Consider the following 14,779-nt stretch of genomic DNA (forward strand, 5'->3'; position numbering starts at 1 on the left):
CATTTACACATGTTAGCACACTACTGAATGCCACCACAAACCACTATGAAATTACCACACATTTTTCCCATTTATTTTTGAGTATACTGTACAATGAATTCCCTGGATGTATGCACCATCGTCTAGTATCTTCTAAAAAGTTACTGAACAATATCCCAAATTACTGCCAATTATTGCTTAGCAATCTCTTTGAAATATTGGCCGAAGTCACATCACGGGCAGTTTGCAGTTAAGCTCTATATTGAAAACCACTGTTTTCAGCCATTTTAAAAGGTCAGGGATACCACTTAATCACTTTTAGCCACATATCCACAGGAATTCGCTTACGTTTAGAAAGCACATGTAAGCCAAAATTAAACATAGTAGCTTACACGTCAGAATTACAATACTGTTACTCAGAAATAAGACGAAACGTATTACTGATGAATTATTATGATTATTATTATGATGAATATGGCACTACATACCAAAAGACTCTAAAGAATTGTAATAAAAACGTCTCACTGCTCTCACAAATTATCCTTCAGTTAGTAAAATGAGAAATAAAGAAAGTAGAAAGGCCCTAATTAAAATTGTAGGCATTTTCTTCTACATACAATCTGAAGTTAAAACAATCAAAACTAAAATACTGTTTTCATATTGTTTTACAGTATCTAGAATATCTGTGGTTTATATCATACAGCAAATTGACAGACGCCCTGTAAAAGCATTCAGAAATCTGAAAGAAAAATGCACAAAGTTCTTCATTTCTATATACACTGATATATATAGGTGTACACACACACACGCATATGACGTGCACATAACCCTGCTCAATATAAGAGAGGTTTAGCAATATCACCTCGAAAGAGTCAAGACAGTTGGAAAATGAAGTAACTCTGAAAATTACAGTGGAGAAATTTTGTATTAGATTCACAAAAATGTTTGAAACATGGTATTTTAAATGGCAAGGGGTTAGGAAGGAACTCCTTGGACCCCCAATAGTTAACAGAACTTTAAGCATTAAATACAACTCACCCGTCTGAATATTTTGACTTTGTGCTTCCCAGTGTCCTCCGTCTGCTTTGTTTTTTCAGTTGCTACATTTAGATTACAGGTAGGTGTTTGCTTCGACATCCCTGGTTTTTCACACTCAATTGCTTTTTCTTCTCTATGGATTTCAAGTTTCACTTGAGTATCTGGTACACTTTGATCAACACACTCCATTTTTTTGTCTTCTTCAGCACAGCATTTCACACACACATATTCTTTATCTTCTTCACCCATCTGCTGCGCTTGAGAAAGACTCAGTCCAACACAATCACCATGAAACCAATCATCACATCTACCGCAGCCTACCATGAATCTGAAAACAAAAGAAGACATAAGTCAGAGAGCACAGACTACAAAAGATACAGCAACTTAAGCAGAATGTACTATACTTGTTTTGATTTGTGCATCTCAACAATTCCTTCTTACCTGGTAAGTGGTTTTCTTTGTAGCTTTACATCCATCTCCAGCCTTACTACATGGTATGATCTTCCTAAGAAACAGATTTTTGCCTTTTTGTCTTTTGCAATAGTCCAAGAGAGTATCATAACCTCATTATGTTTTTTGTAACCTGCCCACCAATCCTACCAACAGGATTTTTTCAGACTATTAAAAAAAAAAATATAGGAACATTAAAAAAAAAAAGCTGCAACCAAAAATCCACAGCTCTCAAAACCAATAAACTTTGGTTTGAAAAGACTTGAAAAGAAAGTTTTCTTGCAAGAGTATGTTATCCTTGCTGCCCTTCAGCTATGAACATCATCCTTACGGCAGAAATGTATCAACGGCAACCTTCCACAGCAGTAAGGGATGTTTCTTTTGACAAATACGATCAGTACAGAAATATCAAGATATTCTAAATGAGCTTGTATTATACAATGCATTCCTTAGACCATTATTACTGAAATACTACTGAATACAGGGCCAGGAGTTTGGCTCCTAACTCCATCTGGCTAGCTCGCAGTGACTAACTGCCTCATTTTAAATAAGGTACCTGCTGCTCTCCTGTTGCTCAGCTACTTTATTCAGAGATAATAGTTATTTAAAGGATGTTTCAAACACTAAAATGAGTATAATTTGAAGGACACTTTTCATCTCGCAGTCACTTAAACTGTTTCATTATTTTGAAAGTAAAAGTAACTTCAGGTATGGATAATATTTGCAAAATGTTGTAAAGATTACTCGGTCTAAGATGAAACCATAGTTTCTGCCTGTTTTGCAGCAGCATTTTGAAAACTCTACGAGGTATCACTAGTACCTACTTGTGCTGAAAGGCACAACTTCCAGTGGAACTACTTTGGAAGGATGTGGAATTTCAAAGTTAGACAGGTTAAACACCTCAAGAAATCTATTTCAGGAGACTTAACTGGTAGTAATTATTTCTACCATCCTTTCTTATAATAATGAATCCAGCATCATTACTGAAGATCTGCTTTCAAGTGATGTAGGAAGATCTCTTGCTTTATCCACTTAGGTACTCCTTCCCCCGTTACATCTTTATTTTATACTCACATAAAATATATTAAATATATGCACTATGATACATATTGTCTGGATGAAGAAAATCCAGAAAGACTGCAAGTGTATTATGAAAAGCGTGAGTGCTTTGTTAATATTGAAAAATATACCGAATTATTGGTTTTTAAATTCCACAGAAGACAGAATTTAAAAAGTAATTCAATGAAATACTGGTTGTTTCAGCAATGTATTCGACAAGCTAAATACACTGACCTGCAAACCCTGTTCCTTTAATATCCAATAAATCTCTTTCATAAGATGACTCTGAGGAAAATCATTCCTCCTCTATATATGTTCCTATCAAGGCTAGGGTCTGCTACCTGCTGACTTACCTACTTTGCAAAACCACATTACAGCAAATGCTTAGAGGGACTCTCATTCACCAGAACTGCAGATGAACACTCCAGACGGTTTGATGTAGGTACTATATTCAAGAAACTACAGGTATCTCAAGAGGTGAAATCTGTTTAACAGCAGGTGTTTGAAACACAGGAAAAGGAAAGAAGAAAACATTGTGGCTTTATGTTCTATCCTTGCTTACCTAAAATAAATCAGGATTAAATTCTGCTGAAGTAAATAGCATTCTGATGCAAAATGAGTGTAAGAAGCCTTAAAGCTCCAGCAGTTTGAGAAAAAGGTCATTTCCAGCTTCACTAGCATATGATGCTGTTTGCTAAATTTGAATAAACCAACTTTTAATCTACTTTGTGAAGAAAACTATTTCCTCTTTTTTAATTTTCTGTTTTCTGAGCTGCAAGTACATTTTTGGTATTAGTCATGATGAGCAAACAGTATCTGCCCACCTATTTAGTAGTTTCAAATAGGAAGGCAGAGGTTCCTTCACATTTTGTCAGTACCTCAATCTTTTCAGATCCACGTTCCAGCAAAGTGAAGATACAAGAAAAGTAACATTAGGGGACAACCGCTTCTGATGGTCTTACCAGAGTAATACCACAAAATTCATAAACACAACAGGAAAACAAGAGAAGTGATGTAACGCAAAGATGACTGCTCCTTTCTGAGAGCCTAGAGCCAAACGCATGATGGCAGAAAATACAGCTCAAGTGTCTATTTCACAACTGCAAGGACCCACAAGAGGATGCTTTACATAGGATACATCTCACACCACGGCAAGGAAATGTCGGTAAAGCTTTGGGAATACTGAAACTGGTTACAAAAATTCCAAGCATAAGATTTTTCTACAGAACTGGAGTAAGATCAAAGCAAACAGTCAAGTGCTTCTTGCTTAAAGGATATTTTAATGTACTAATGAATGAATGCCTTTTGGTTAAAAATAGAAGGAAACCAAGAATACATTGTCTTGAAGCCACAAGTACAACTTGATTTTTTATTAAAAATTTATGGGTTGTTTTTTCCGTTTGGAAATTTGTGCATTGGAGACTAATTTCTTCAATGAGCAAGGCAGATTGCAATCTTTGGCAACCAAAACAAAATTTTGATTATTGAGAAAACAGACTAAATTTGCAAAAAAGCAGAGATAAACTCCAGAAACTAATATACATAAGATGCTGCACAGCTTCAACGTTAAATTGACAGCACATGGAATTTTTCAGCTTCGCTCACACATAGTAAGTGGGCAATAGGGATCGTGTATGATGAGTAAAGCACCAGATAGGCATCCAGTCTTACATCTTTATTTTCAGGTCTATCAAAAAAAAAAAAAAAAACCAAAAAAAAAACAAAAAAAAAAAAGATAAAAACCCCTATAATTCATTCGGCTCAGAAACAGATCGTTCTTCACTAAGAATATACACCAAGACGGACAGATGTCATTCAAGCCATCTTAAGCAAACTACTGAAGATGGAATATCCATTTGGCTTCACTCCAGTCTTCACAATAAGGTTTCAATTACACTGTATTTAAACACACACAATAAAACTTCAGGATTCAGAAACTAAAGACTACAAAGATAATCATGTCCGTGAAGCCTGTACTATAAAACAGAATGTAGTGTTTACAGTTGTCTTGCTTAAACCTAATTATACAAAATGGTAATAAAAATACTGGTTGGTGCTGCCTGCCTAAAAAATTCACTATTTCTACTTGTATTTTCAGACGAGTCAACTGCAAGACTGACTTCTGAGGCTAGGAGAGAACATACTGATTTTGATACCAGTAATGCAAATAATCCTTTTTACCATAAGGCCACCTTTACATCTTTATCTATTTCACTCATCTGCACACAAAACACAATTATGATTTGTAACAGCAATTATAATTGGGTAATGGGCAATGCTCAAAGACTAAAAAAAGGAGTCAAGGGAAACTGAAGCCTGGCTTGAAGAATCAAGGATGTCCTCTTGCACAGCTGTCAGAGTTGTGACTGAAGAGGTTCTGATATCTTGGACTATTAAAACACCAAAAGTTTTTCACTGTAGATTGCTTCAAGTTTGAAGTGCAGGAGTTTTACCCATGTCGTAAGGCTGGATTGGAAGATGTAAAGCTGAAAGAGAAAGAAAAATATGTTTTAAAATATTAAATCATGCCACATTCAGCAACAGAATTGCTTTCACTGGACTTCCAATATAAAACCACAATTTTAAGGAAAATCTAAAAAGAGCTGACAGGTGACAGAAGACAGCACTATAGTTCATTGGGACCTTCGCATAGAGTATGTTATTGTTTCATTCAAAGGTGCACCTTAAAATCAGAAAGTAATAGATGATACATAAAAAGAGACAAACAGTAATTAATGCAAACCTTCCACTATGTCTCTTAGGATTGGGAGATTTTCTTTGGTGTGTTATTTGTAGTAAAGTAAATTGATCTGTTAAATTAAAAACTCAGGCTTGGATGATTTATTTTTGAAGTACACAGGCCATGTTTTAAAATGAATTTACATACATTCAACTTAGGGAACAAAAGCAAGTTTCCAGAGAAATCCATTACTGTAAAGTAAGATTTTACAAGTAAAATGGGCAGAAACCATCTTATTCATAAAACAAATATTTGTTGTAAAACTATACTTGAAGAAAATAAAATACAAAAAATTGGGAGCTGTCAGAATAGTCAAGCATGGGCCAGTAGTCAGCATTTTAAGATTAATTAATAACGTGAGGTGCATTGTCACAGAAAATCATCTACTTCAGAAATAATTGCCTCTCTTTAGGTTCGTTGCATTTGTGGTACGCAGCATAGACAAAACACTGCAACAGGACTCAGAGCTTTAAAAAAAAAAAGCAAAACTTAAAAATATTCAAAATGATACCCTAAACCCAAACTCACCTAAGAGTAAAACCACTGTTCACACACATTTTAAGGACTAAAGTATTTAAAGCATGTACCACATCTGCATTCCCCCCCCACTTAATGGCACTGTTCACCAATCTTCTATGAAATCTGTTGCAAATTTGTATTAACATTACAATTGTGTCCCAGCTGCATGATGCTACAGTCCAGTCAATGTTCAAGATGAGACACTGCATGGAGGCAACAGCTTTTCCTTCAGCTAATAAAAGATGTTACTAGTTGAAGATATTCACGGCAGCTTTAGCAGAGCCTATGTTCCACATCAGTGAAGTAGTATGGGCTCAATTCAAAGCTCAAGTGAAATGGGTGTTTGTCAAAAAAATTTGCACTACCTTGTCAGAGCACATATACGTGAGCAGTTTTTGTACAAGTCCAACACGGATGACATGATTTTTTCAGGTTTTGATCTTCTAGAAACAAGAACAGCCTATCTTCAAAGAAACACTATCAGCAGATTTCTTTACATGGAATTTGCAGCATAGGAAAAAGACACTGCAAACTTATTTCCCAAGTATTAAATTTCAATAACCCAATTTTTATGTAATACAAGTTTCTTTTTTCCTTAAACGCGTAATTTTCTTTGGTTTCCATGTTATATGAACCTCTCCAAAAAGGAAGCAAGCACAGAGACAAGCAACCCTACACTCTTTGAACTAAAGGTGAATGCATGAAATGTGCCCAATAACAAAACATAAAAACCAAAACCACTGAACTTCCCAAAACCCTGAAAAAAATGGGTACCTCTCCTAACATTAATCACAAATCTGTTAAAATAAAAAAAAAATATCATTAAGGTAAGCTCCATTACCAGTGGATTCTACCCACACATTGCATCTTGCAGGATCAGGATCGTGCACTCTATAAACTGCATATATATATATACAGACCTACTTTATAAAACTATGTATTTTAGACAACTCATGCTATCTGTTTGCCTGATTCCTTAATGGTACTGGTATTAATAATAATCCTACCAATACTGCAGCACAGTAATATAATCCATATAAAAAACTACTAATAAAATGATACAGCTGTAAATATAAAACACACTGGAGTCCTTCCATTCTTTAATTATACATTACAATGCTATTTTGTTTACACTGTCACTGGGGTTTTCTACAGCTGTGGGTGGACGTGGATGATAGCTTTTAATGTTGCAAGGTTTTTCCACAGCAGAAGAAAGCAGTAACAGAGGCAGAAAACTTAGAAGCATCATCCATGACTAAATCAATGGCATCTTGCATAATCTGCAGTTTAACAGACTCATACAACTCAATGAACATGTACTAGAACTAAGGCATCATAATTATTCTAATTACTGTTTCTTGTGAAGAATGTTGTCCCAACAATGATTCATTTGCTGTATATACATCCACCCTTAAAAAAATATGCACATGTAACTTAAGAAAGCTTATAATTTGGAGCCTTAATCCCCTTCCTCAACCACCGTCTTTTGTATTGGCTGTGCAAATTATATGATTGCCTGGTTCCAAAACAGTTTATTGAAGTTAATAGCATTATTTTCAAAAAACAAATGTTCTAATAATAATCTTTACTATAGAAAAAAAAAGTTTTCAGATTTTTAACTTCATCCATCAGCCAAAGTAATTTTCTGTATTATAGTTGTGCAAACACTTTTTAGTGACCATGTGTATGCAAGAGATCAGGAATACTACATCTCTGATAAATCAACTCCTGCACTTTCCAATTAATTGCCTTTTACAACATCACTAACTCTTCCTCTATATTAAAGCAGAATTGAGATGTGGGGAAAATGAAGACCCTAAGTAAAACCCTGGTCCTGCATCACTTAATTTTTCTGTAAGCTCTGAGAAGGCTAGTATGTGTCAGACCACACAAACTGCATAATCAAATCCCAAGGAACAAAACAAAACAAACAAAAAAACCCCCACAAAACAACAAAAGAGAATGCCCAAACTCCCACAGCCTATTAAAAAAAACCTTACTAGAACTGAAGAAATCAAAAGAGGAAGTCACCAGCAAAAAATCAAAACCTACAAACTTCCCTCATGATATAATGCTTTCTAGAAAATTTGCTTAGAATCAGAGTATTTCATGTACTGTGAACTATTGATCAGAAATTGGTGACACTTCTTCCAGTAAAGAAGACAGAGTGAAGACAAGGGGGACAATCTGCAAAACATCAGTTAGGTTTTGTCTCTCTGTACAGGAAAGGAATGAGTTCAGCCCTCCAGCCTGCAGAGAACGTGAACATCTACAGTGAAAACTAGAGAAATTTATAATATGAGCCCTTACATCAGAAGGATGCACAAGATGCATAACAGAAGAAATCTTACATTAGCAGATTCCTCAATGTCTGCAGAGTTACCATCTTCATCTAGCTCTATGCCAAGAAATTAAATATTATTTTTTTCTTCAACTATCTTAAAATATCTTTGATCTGTCTTCAGGAAAAATAACTATTGTTTGTGACAAAGCTTAGTATTTTCAACATCACTTGAAGTCATTAAGAAGTTGAGGTAGTAACTTCAGTCTGTAACATTTTTCTGTGTGATACGCATATCCATACACATACACACGTTTCATCTATAGAAGAATCAAAATTTACGTGTATGATTTATGTTATTAGCTGATGAGAAAACATCTGACAGCAATATGGGACACAGTGGCAAAGTTAAACAAGTTGAAAGCAATACTATGAGTAACAAAACCAATTAAAACTTTGCACTGAAGAACAATCTGTTTCAATGTGCTGAAAACAGTATACTAAGTATAAAAAGTTGCATTATCATTATCTGACTTGCCCAGAAACATAGGGTTTAGTTTTCATATGAAAGAACAATTATTCTTTAGCTGTACTGCAAAGGTAAACCTCTAAATGGGAATCAACACAATACATCAAGCAAACAGACTGAAACAATTAGTCCTAAAGCCAAACACTGACCATCCACCCTCTGGGTAAGGAAAATACAAAATATAAAACAGCTGTGTTGGTTCCAGCTTATAAGCATCAAGACAAGTGGAAAACAGAGCATGGGCAGTCACCGTTCAAAGCTTAGGTGCCAAGGAATGACGCTCTATTAACAGAAAAAAAACAGGCATGCCTCTTACAAAGCAAGACACATTAACATTTGTAAACTTTTTTTGATCATGCAAGTCACATGTTTTTAAAAAGGATTCTTCCTTTTCCAGCCAAATGCATTGTATCTACAGTGCAAGGTAAGCATACTTTGATCTTGCATGAGGTCAGCAAGTTATTGAATATATTCCTAAAGATATAAATTGGATCCATTTGTCAGGTGCTGATTCTGAAAGAAAACAACATGCAAGTACCATCCTTCTTCTACCGTTCTTGTAGCAGGCACGGTAAGATTATGCTGGGGCTGTGAAAGGCCTACGCAAGGATCCCTCTTCGGGGATTCTGTACATAAATAAGGCTGATAAAATGATCTCCACACATTATCTTCTACCTGAATCAATTTTCCAAGCTTAGTATTACCTTATCAACAAGTTAGTGGCTTTTCATTTATTGTAGGGAATACAAAAAGGTTCAAATGACTACTGTTTTGCAGCCTGAATGCTAAACATGTTTCATTAACATGGCATCCTGCGAACCTCTTATGTACGTTATTTCCCAACTCGGGGCTGCAACTTCAGTTCAGTTTCTTTTTCTACAAGTAATTTGTACCACAGCATCAATAAAATTTTCCAAAGTTTAAATAACCATAGAGCAGGATATAAACAGAAATACTGTTTCAGATCTTGGCTCTGCCTTTGACATTTGTTGAGCTTACTGTCATTTGACAATACTCGTGTCTCACATTTTCTCCTATACAATGAACAGAGGGGGGGAAAAAAAAAGGAAACAGGCTGGCCAGCTAGGCTAATAAAAGGGAAATAAAAATTCCGTGAAAAGCAATATACAAAGTGAATAGTTCTTATATTTTTCCAAATGATCTAAGTGAAATTTATCATGTTATGCTTTTTTTTCTTTTGCACTGTACTGAAAATGTTTTCTTGTTCTTGCACCAATAATTAAACAAGTACAAAAATGCCAAGCCACTCACGATAAGAGTTTTGCTTCCTCTTTATCTTAATGACATCAAGTGAATCTGAAAGGTTTAAGAGCTTTTATCTGTAGCATACAACTACAAAATAAAAATAATTTGAACAAACTAAAACTGCATTTTTTAGAATAGTGATGATAAAAAGCGCTGGACTAACAGTCTTAAGTCTTCTGTTAAGCATGGGGCTCAATACTGCAAGCTTCCTCACTCTGCTAGTGTGTCTCAGTCGCTTTCTGTATACAAAAACTCTACGTTTATGTACTAAATATCTTTCTACATTTAGCCAATCTGACCTTTTCCTGCTGCAACTGCTGTCTGCGTCAACAGTTTTGTAACACATACATATTAAAAAAAAAATCTTAACAAGACTGACATTACAAAGTTGAGGATACCCGTCATCAACATCCACGGCAACTCACGGGCTCTCTCAATCCAACCTCAGCTAGTGATCCATACATTATACTATTCTTCTAGCAGCAGTAAGAGCTGCCAATGCAAAATTGGTTTGTTGCATTTAATCTTATATCAACACATAGTATGTAAATCTTCTGTAGCATTACTTCGACTTTATAAACTAAAGTAAGCAGAGTTCAACTTAAAGCTGAATATTGAACAGGCATCAAACAGTTTAAATCCCCAATATGCATATTTTGCTTTAAAAATATCCACATAAGCATTTTCATATCACGAAGCAGCCTTTCTGAATTTAAACAATTCACTGAAACACAGGCTACCAATGTACTATTGTGGTAACGCATGAGGTAAGAACTAAGGAAAAGCAACTGCATGCAATTAAACACTAATATAGAGACACAAATGGTAAAGGGACAGTCCTAAAAATAAAAGGATTTAAAAAAAGAAAAAAAAAAACAAAGCACAACAAAACACACAGAACTAAGTTTGAGTGCCCCTTCAATCAGGTAATTCTGACCAACGAGGCAGAGGAAGCCTAGCATTAATTATTTTCATAGGCCACATCGATGCAGCTACTATAGCTGCACAGTAAATGAATTTATGAATTTTATGTATGTGTTTTTCAAACATGATATAATAAGCCAATAAAAATCACAAGGGCTCCTCTTAGACACAAATTAATGCTGTAAAAACCTCAGGCACCAAAGGCAATTGTACCATATTTCACTCTGATATACAGAGTGCTAAAGCACGCTCACTGAAAATTACTATCAAAAGTTTTTCTCATGTACACAAAGGACTAATCAAAAACACCTTCAATTTGAAATTAATTAAAAAAAAAAAAAAAAAAAGGCTGGCAGGTAAAACTGCAACTACAAACAAATACTTCAGTATTAAATCCAGAAAATAAGAAGCAGTAATAAAGAAATTCTTATTCTTGGATTGATAGGTCATTAGTGGAACCCAATGGCCCTTTTCAGTTCACTTACAGTGTAGAAGAATAACTTTTGTCACAGAGGGACATCATCAACTTCAGATGCAACCTCATCATTAGGTATAGTCAAAGGCAATTTCATATATGCCTACATGGAAGTTTTACAGGGTTTTTTTTGAGACTGATGTTCTCCCCCCAACTGCTTCATTATTCCTGTTACATGAAAGCCTGACAGCAATGATTATACAAATTGAAAAAAAACTCTGAATTTCTAGGTATTAGAATACACTTCTACCAGATAAAAAAAAATCACATGCAAACAACTATTTGATTTTTTTGGTTGATGGTGAGCCTTTAACTCAAGAGGTCTCTGGAAATAAGGAAATTACAATCTGGAACACAGACATCTTAGTCTTACTTCTTTTCTAGGAAAAAAATGTCAAGTTTAAAGTACATATTTTAACAGCATAGCAGAATTACACATTCCTCAAAAAATGTATTCATATAATAAAACATCTCTAGTAAAAATTTTGGGCAAACTAGTTTCTAATGCTCTACTTAAAAGACAAAAAAAAAGGTATGAGTGCAAAGGAAACTAACTGACAGTGTAACAGAGGCTTCCATTATAAGGCTATGCCTTTTTGTTTTGGCACCAGCAGTATGAAACATTCGGTAAGAGAGGAAAATTAATTATCTTCTGAGATCAATAATAAATTCCTCAGACACAAAGCCACACACACCTGTTGCCATGCGGCTTTTTGCAAAAGCCACACTGCTTGTTGGGCACCCAAACATATTTGCTTTCACTAGCAGAGGTATGTTCCAAGCCTTCCCGTTTAACAGTTGAAATGTTATCTGGAATGAACAATGGAGGTTCATCAAGTGAAAGACTTTTGCTACTTCTTCTCTGTCGAGGTTGGAGATTCTTATCAATTCTTTTTGACTTGTTTTTTTCTTTATCATCCTCCTTCAGATGCTCTACAACAGGGAGATCTTTTGTCTCTGCCTCTTCCTTTGTGGAGCTATTTGTTTTTAGCACAGTTGCAAACTGGTGTTTCTGACCCTGGGCTTGCTTCTGACCAAGATTTGAAACATGCCCTGATAACGGATGCATGGAGTGGTGAGTGTCTTTAGAACAGCTTTGATGAGTGGGAGATTTCTCACTTGCTCTTTGAACTGATGACTTCTGAACTTGCCCAGAAGCCTGGACTCGGGGGATTTTCTTCATCACTGTATTGGTCTGCTTTTTTATCGTCACCCCTGAAACACAGCTCTTTGCTTTCAAACCCAGATCAGATTGTTTCTTCCTAATTTTAACCGGGTTATTTGGATGATGGTGACTTTCTTGCTCATCCGCATTCCGCTTTAGACTTGCTGAAGATGGACTGTGAAGACCTGAAACAGTAAGACCTGCTCTTGTTCTTGAACGTGTTATTTCTTGTTGCACTGTGCCTGATTTCTGTTGAATACCTGCAGTCAGACTTTGCTTATTCTGTATTATAGATTTACTATGCCGGGGCCTAATGTTCTTTTCACATTTTGATGAAATGCTAATTTGTTTATCATCATCCTGAAATTTTGATGCCTCAGGGCCTTCTACTTTAGTACTGCTGATCTGCTGCTGTACATTTTGGCTTGTTTGGTCAGGAACAGTGCTATCTAAAATGCTATTTCCTGGGTCAGCAGAAGTAAACTCTTCACTTTTCAAGTCTTTATTATCAAACTCTGTACTGTCCAATAGTTTCTCAGATGAAGTTACAGTTTTCTCCATTCCCTTGTCATCTTCTACAGGTTCTGTTACGCATTCCTTTACTGACAATGTATTTTCACCAGGAACTTCCACACTGTGGGAACCTAAACTACAATCAACCCCCTCTTCTACAGAGCTGGATAAATTTGGAAAGGTCTCACAGATTTCACTTGGATTCACGCAAACACTAGATGGATCATTAGCTTTTCCAATTACCCCACTTTGATCATGCTCTTCTGTTTTCTTCTCCGATTCCTCTGTTTTATTTTCAGTCTTTTCTTCTGAAGAAGTTTCAGAGCCCATTGAATCAATCATTTGCTTCACTGACTCATTTGCTTCGTTTTTAACTGCAGTAATTCCAGTATCTGCAGATACTGAACAAACTGACTCAACGTTCCCAGATTCAGTCTTCGTTGCAACCTCTGTTATTTCCTTTGTTTCTCCAGAAGGAGAACAGGCTTCTGCTAAATTAGTACAACTTAACTCTTGAGATGTTTCCTCAACTTTTGCCGGCTCAAGGGTTTCAGACTTTATTTCATTCACCTCTTCAGGTCCAGGAAGACATTTTGTATTACTTTGGGATGCTGTTACTGCTGCTGCTGTTCCTTCTGTCTGCCCTGACCGTCTTGTGCTACGCCTAAGTTCTTTAGGCTGTTCTGTTTTCAACGGTGCAGCGACATCCGTCTCTTTAGCTGGAATTTTCTCTTGTTTCTGTCCGGTTTTTGGAGCAGATCCACTTTTTACAGACGATTTCTTGGTACTGACAAGAGGTGCAACATTCGAACGCTTGGCTAGTGTGCTCTGCCGCAAACTCCGTACCGATTCTAGAAAGGGAAACAGAAAACGTCTTAGGTATATTGCATCCTCCTCTTTGCAAACATAAGACTTACCTAGAACAGAACGAATTTAGCTTACAGAACACAAAGAGAACTTAAAACTTAGTTGTTTACTAAACTTCAAACCAAACCAAAACCCCAGCTCTGTACTTTTAAAAGTTCTAAATTACTTGCATTTCAATTTTACGCTGCCACAGTTTGGATGTAAAATCTCATTATTCTAATGGCTATGAAAGTTCTGAATAGTATATATAAAACAGAAATAATGATAAAAAGACAATCAAAATCCACTCTGGTTTTCTAACATTCATCTTTTTCTACCTCAAGTAAAAACTGCACAAGTTACATAGTGATTAGAAGTACAGCTGAGAAGTTTACAAAGCTTTTAGAGAACACAGTACATGAAACTGAGATGCAGTCACATTCTCACTTGATGACACCTCTTACATTTTCTAAACCAGATACCATTCCAGCGCCTTTTTAAAAAGCATATTCACCAGCTTTATACCACAGGCTCTTATTTAAATTCTGACTTCCCTATTAAGTAATTTTATCTTTTTAACTCAGCCTACTCTATCGGGGGAAAAAGCAGTGCTGTCAATAACTCCATCAATTCGACGACTTCGAAAAACCCTAATCGTAATCGATTAGCTACCATGCAATTTAAATATTTGATTAAAATACCTATTAAGCATATTGAGATATTTTGATGAAAGACTTTATGACTGCAGTTAGTATAACCTAATTTAAAATTAAAAGAAAATATATGAAGAAAAGCAAGTGGAATTAAAAATTTAGTTGGAAATACAGAACCATGCTAACCTAACATTCCAATGCTGTTTGCAAGTACAACAAGCTTTTGCTGATAAAGAACCACAGTGCTAATCTGATGCAGCTATCTCAAAAATTAGTTTAAGGACCACAGGCCATAAGGAAGACATCAAATATTTAAAAAAAAAGAATTGAGTAGTACCCTAT

At 35.6% G+C, this 14,779-nt stretch overlaps 1 protein-coding gene across 8 annotated transcripts in view; it reads right to left on the minus strand.

Annotated features, from left to right (window-relative positions):
• Window positions 1-14,779, minus strand: part of PHF3 (PHD finger protein 3) — a 42,711-nt gene that overhangs the window by 18,927 nt on the left and 9,005 nt on the right. For 7 of the 8 annotated variants that reach the window (XM_009640065.2, XM_035895618.1, XM_035895617.1 and 4 more), the window contains 2 exons: window positions 11,956-13,789; window positions 1,018-1,345 (listed from right to left, as the gene is read on the minus strand). In XM_009640065.2, the coding sequence (XP_009638360.2) occupies window positions 1,018-1,345; window positions 11,956-13,789 (2,162 nt within the window). Of the gene's footprint in view, window positions 1-1,017; window positions 1,346-1,458; window positions 4,981-11,955; window positions 13,790-14,779 lie in introns of those variants that run through there. The other variant, XM_035895619.1, reaches the window with a different exon arrangement.

This window comes from Egretta garzetta, unplaced genomic scaffold (assembly GCF_000687185.1).
Source record: "Egretta garzetta isolate BGI_Z169 unplaced genomic scaffold, ASM68718v1 scaffold55, whole genome shotgun sequence".
Lineage (NCBI taxonomy): Eukaryota > Metazoa > Chordata > Aves > Pelecaniformes > Ardeidae > Egretta > Egretta garzetta.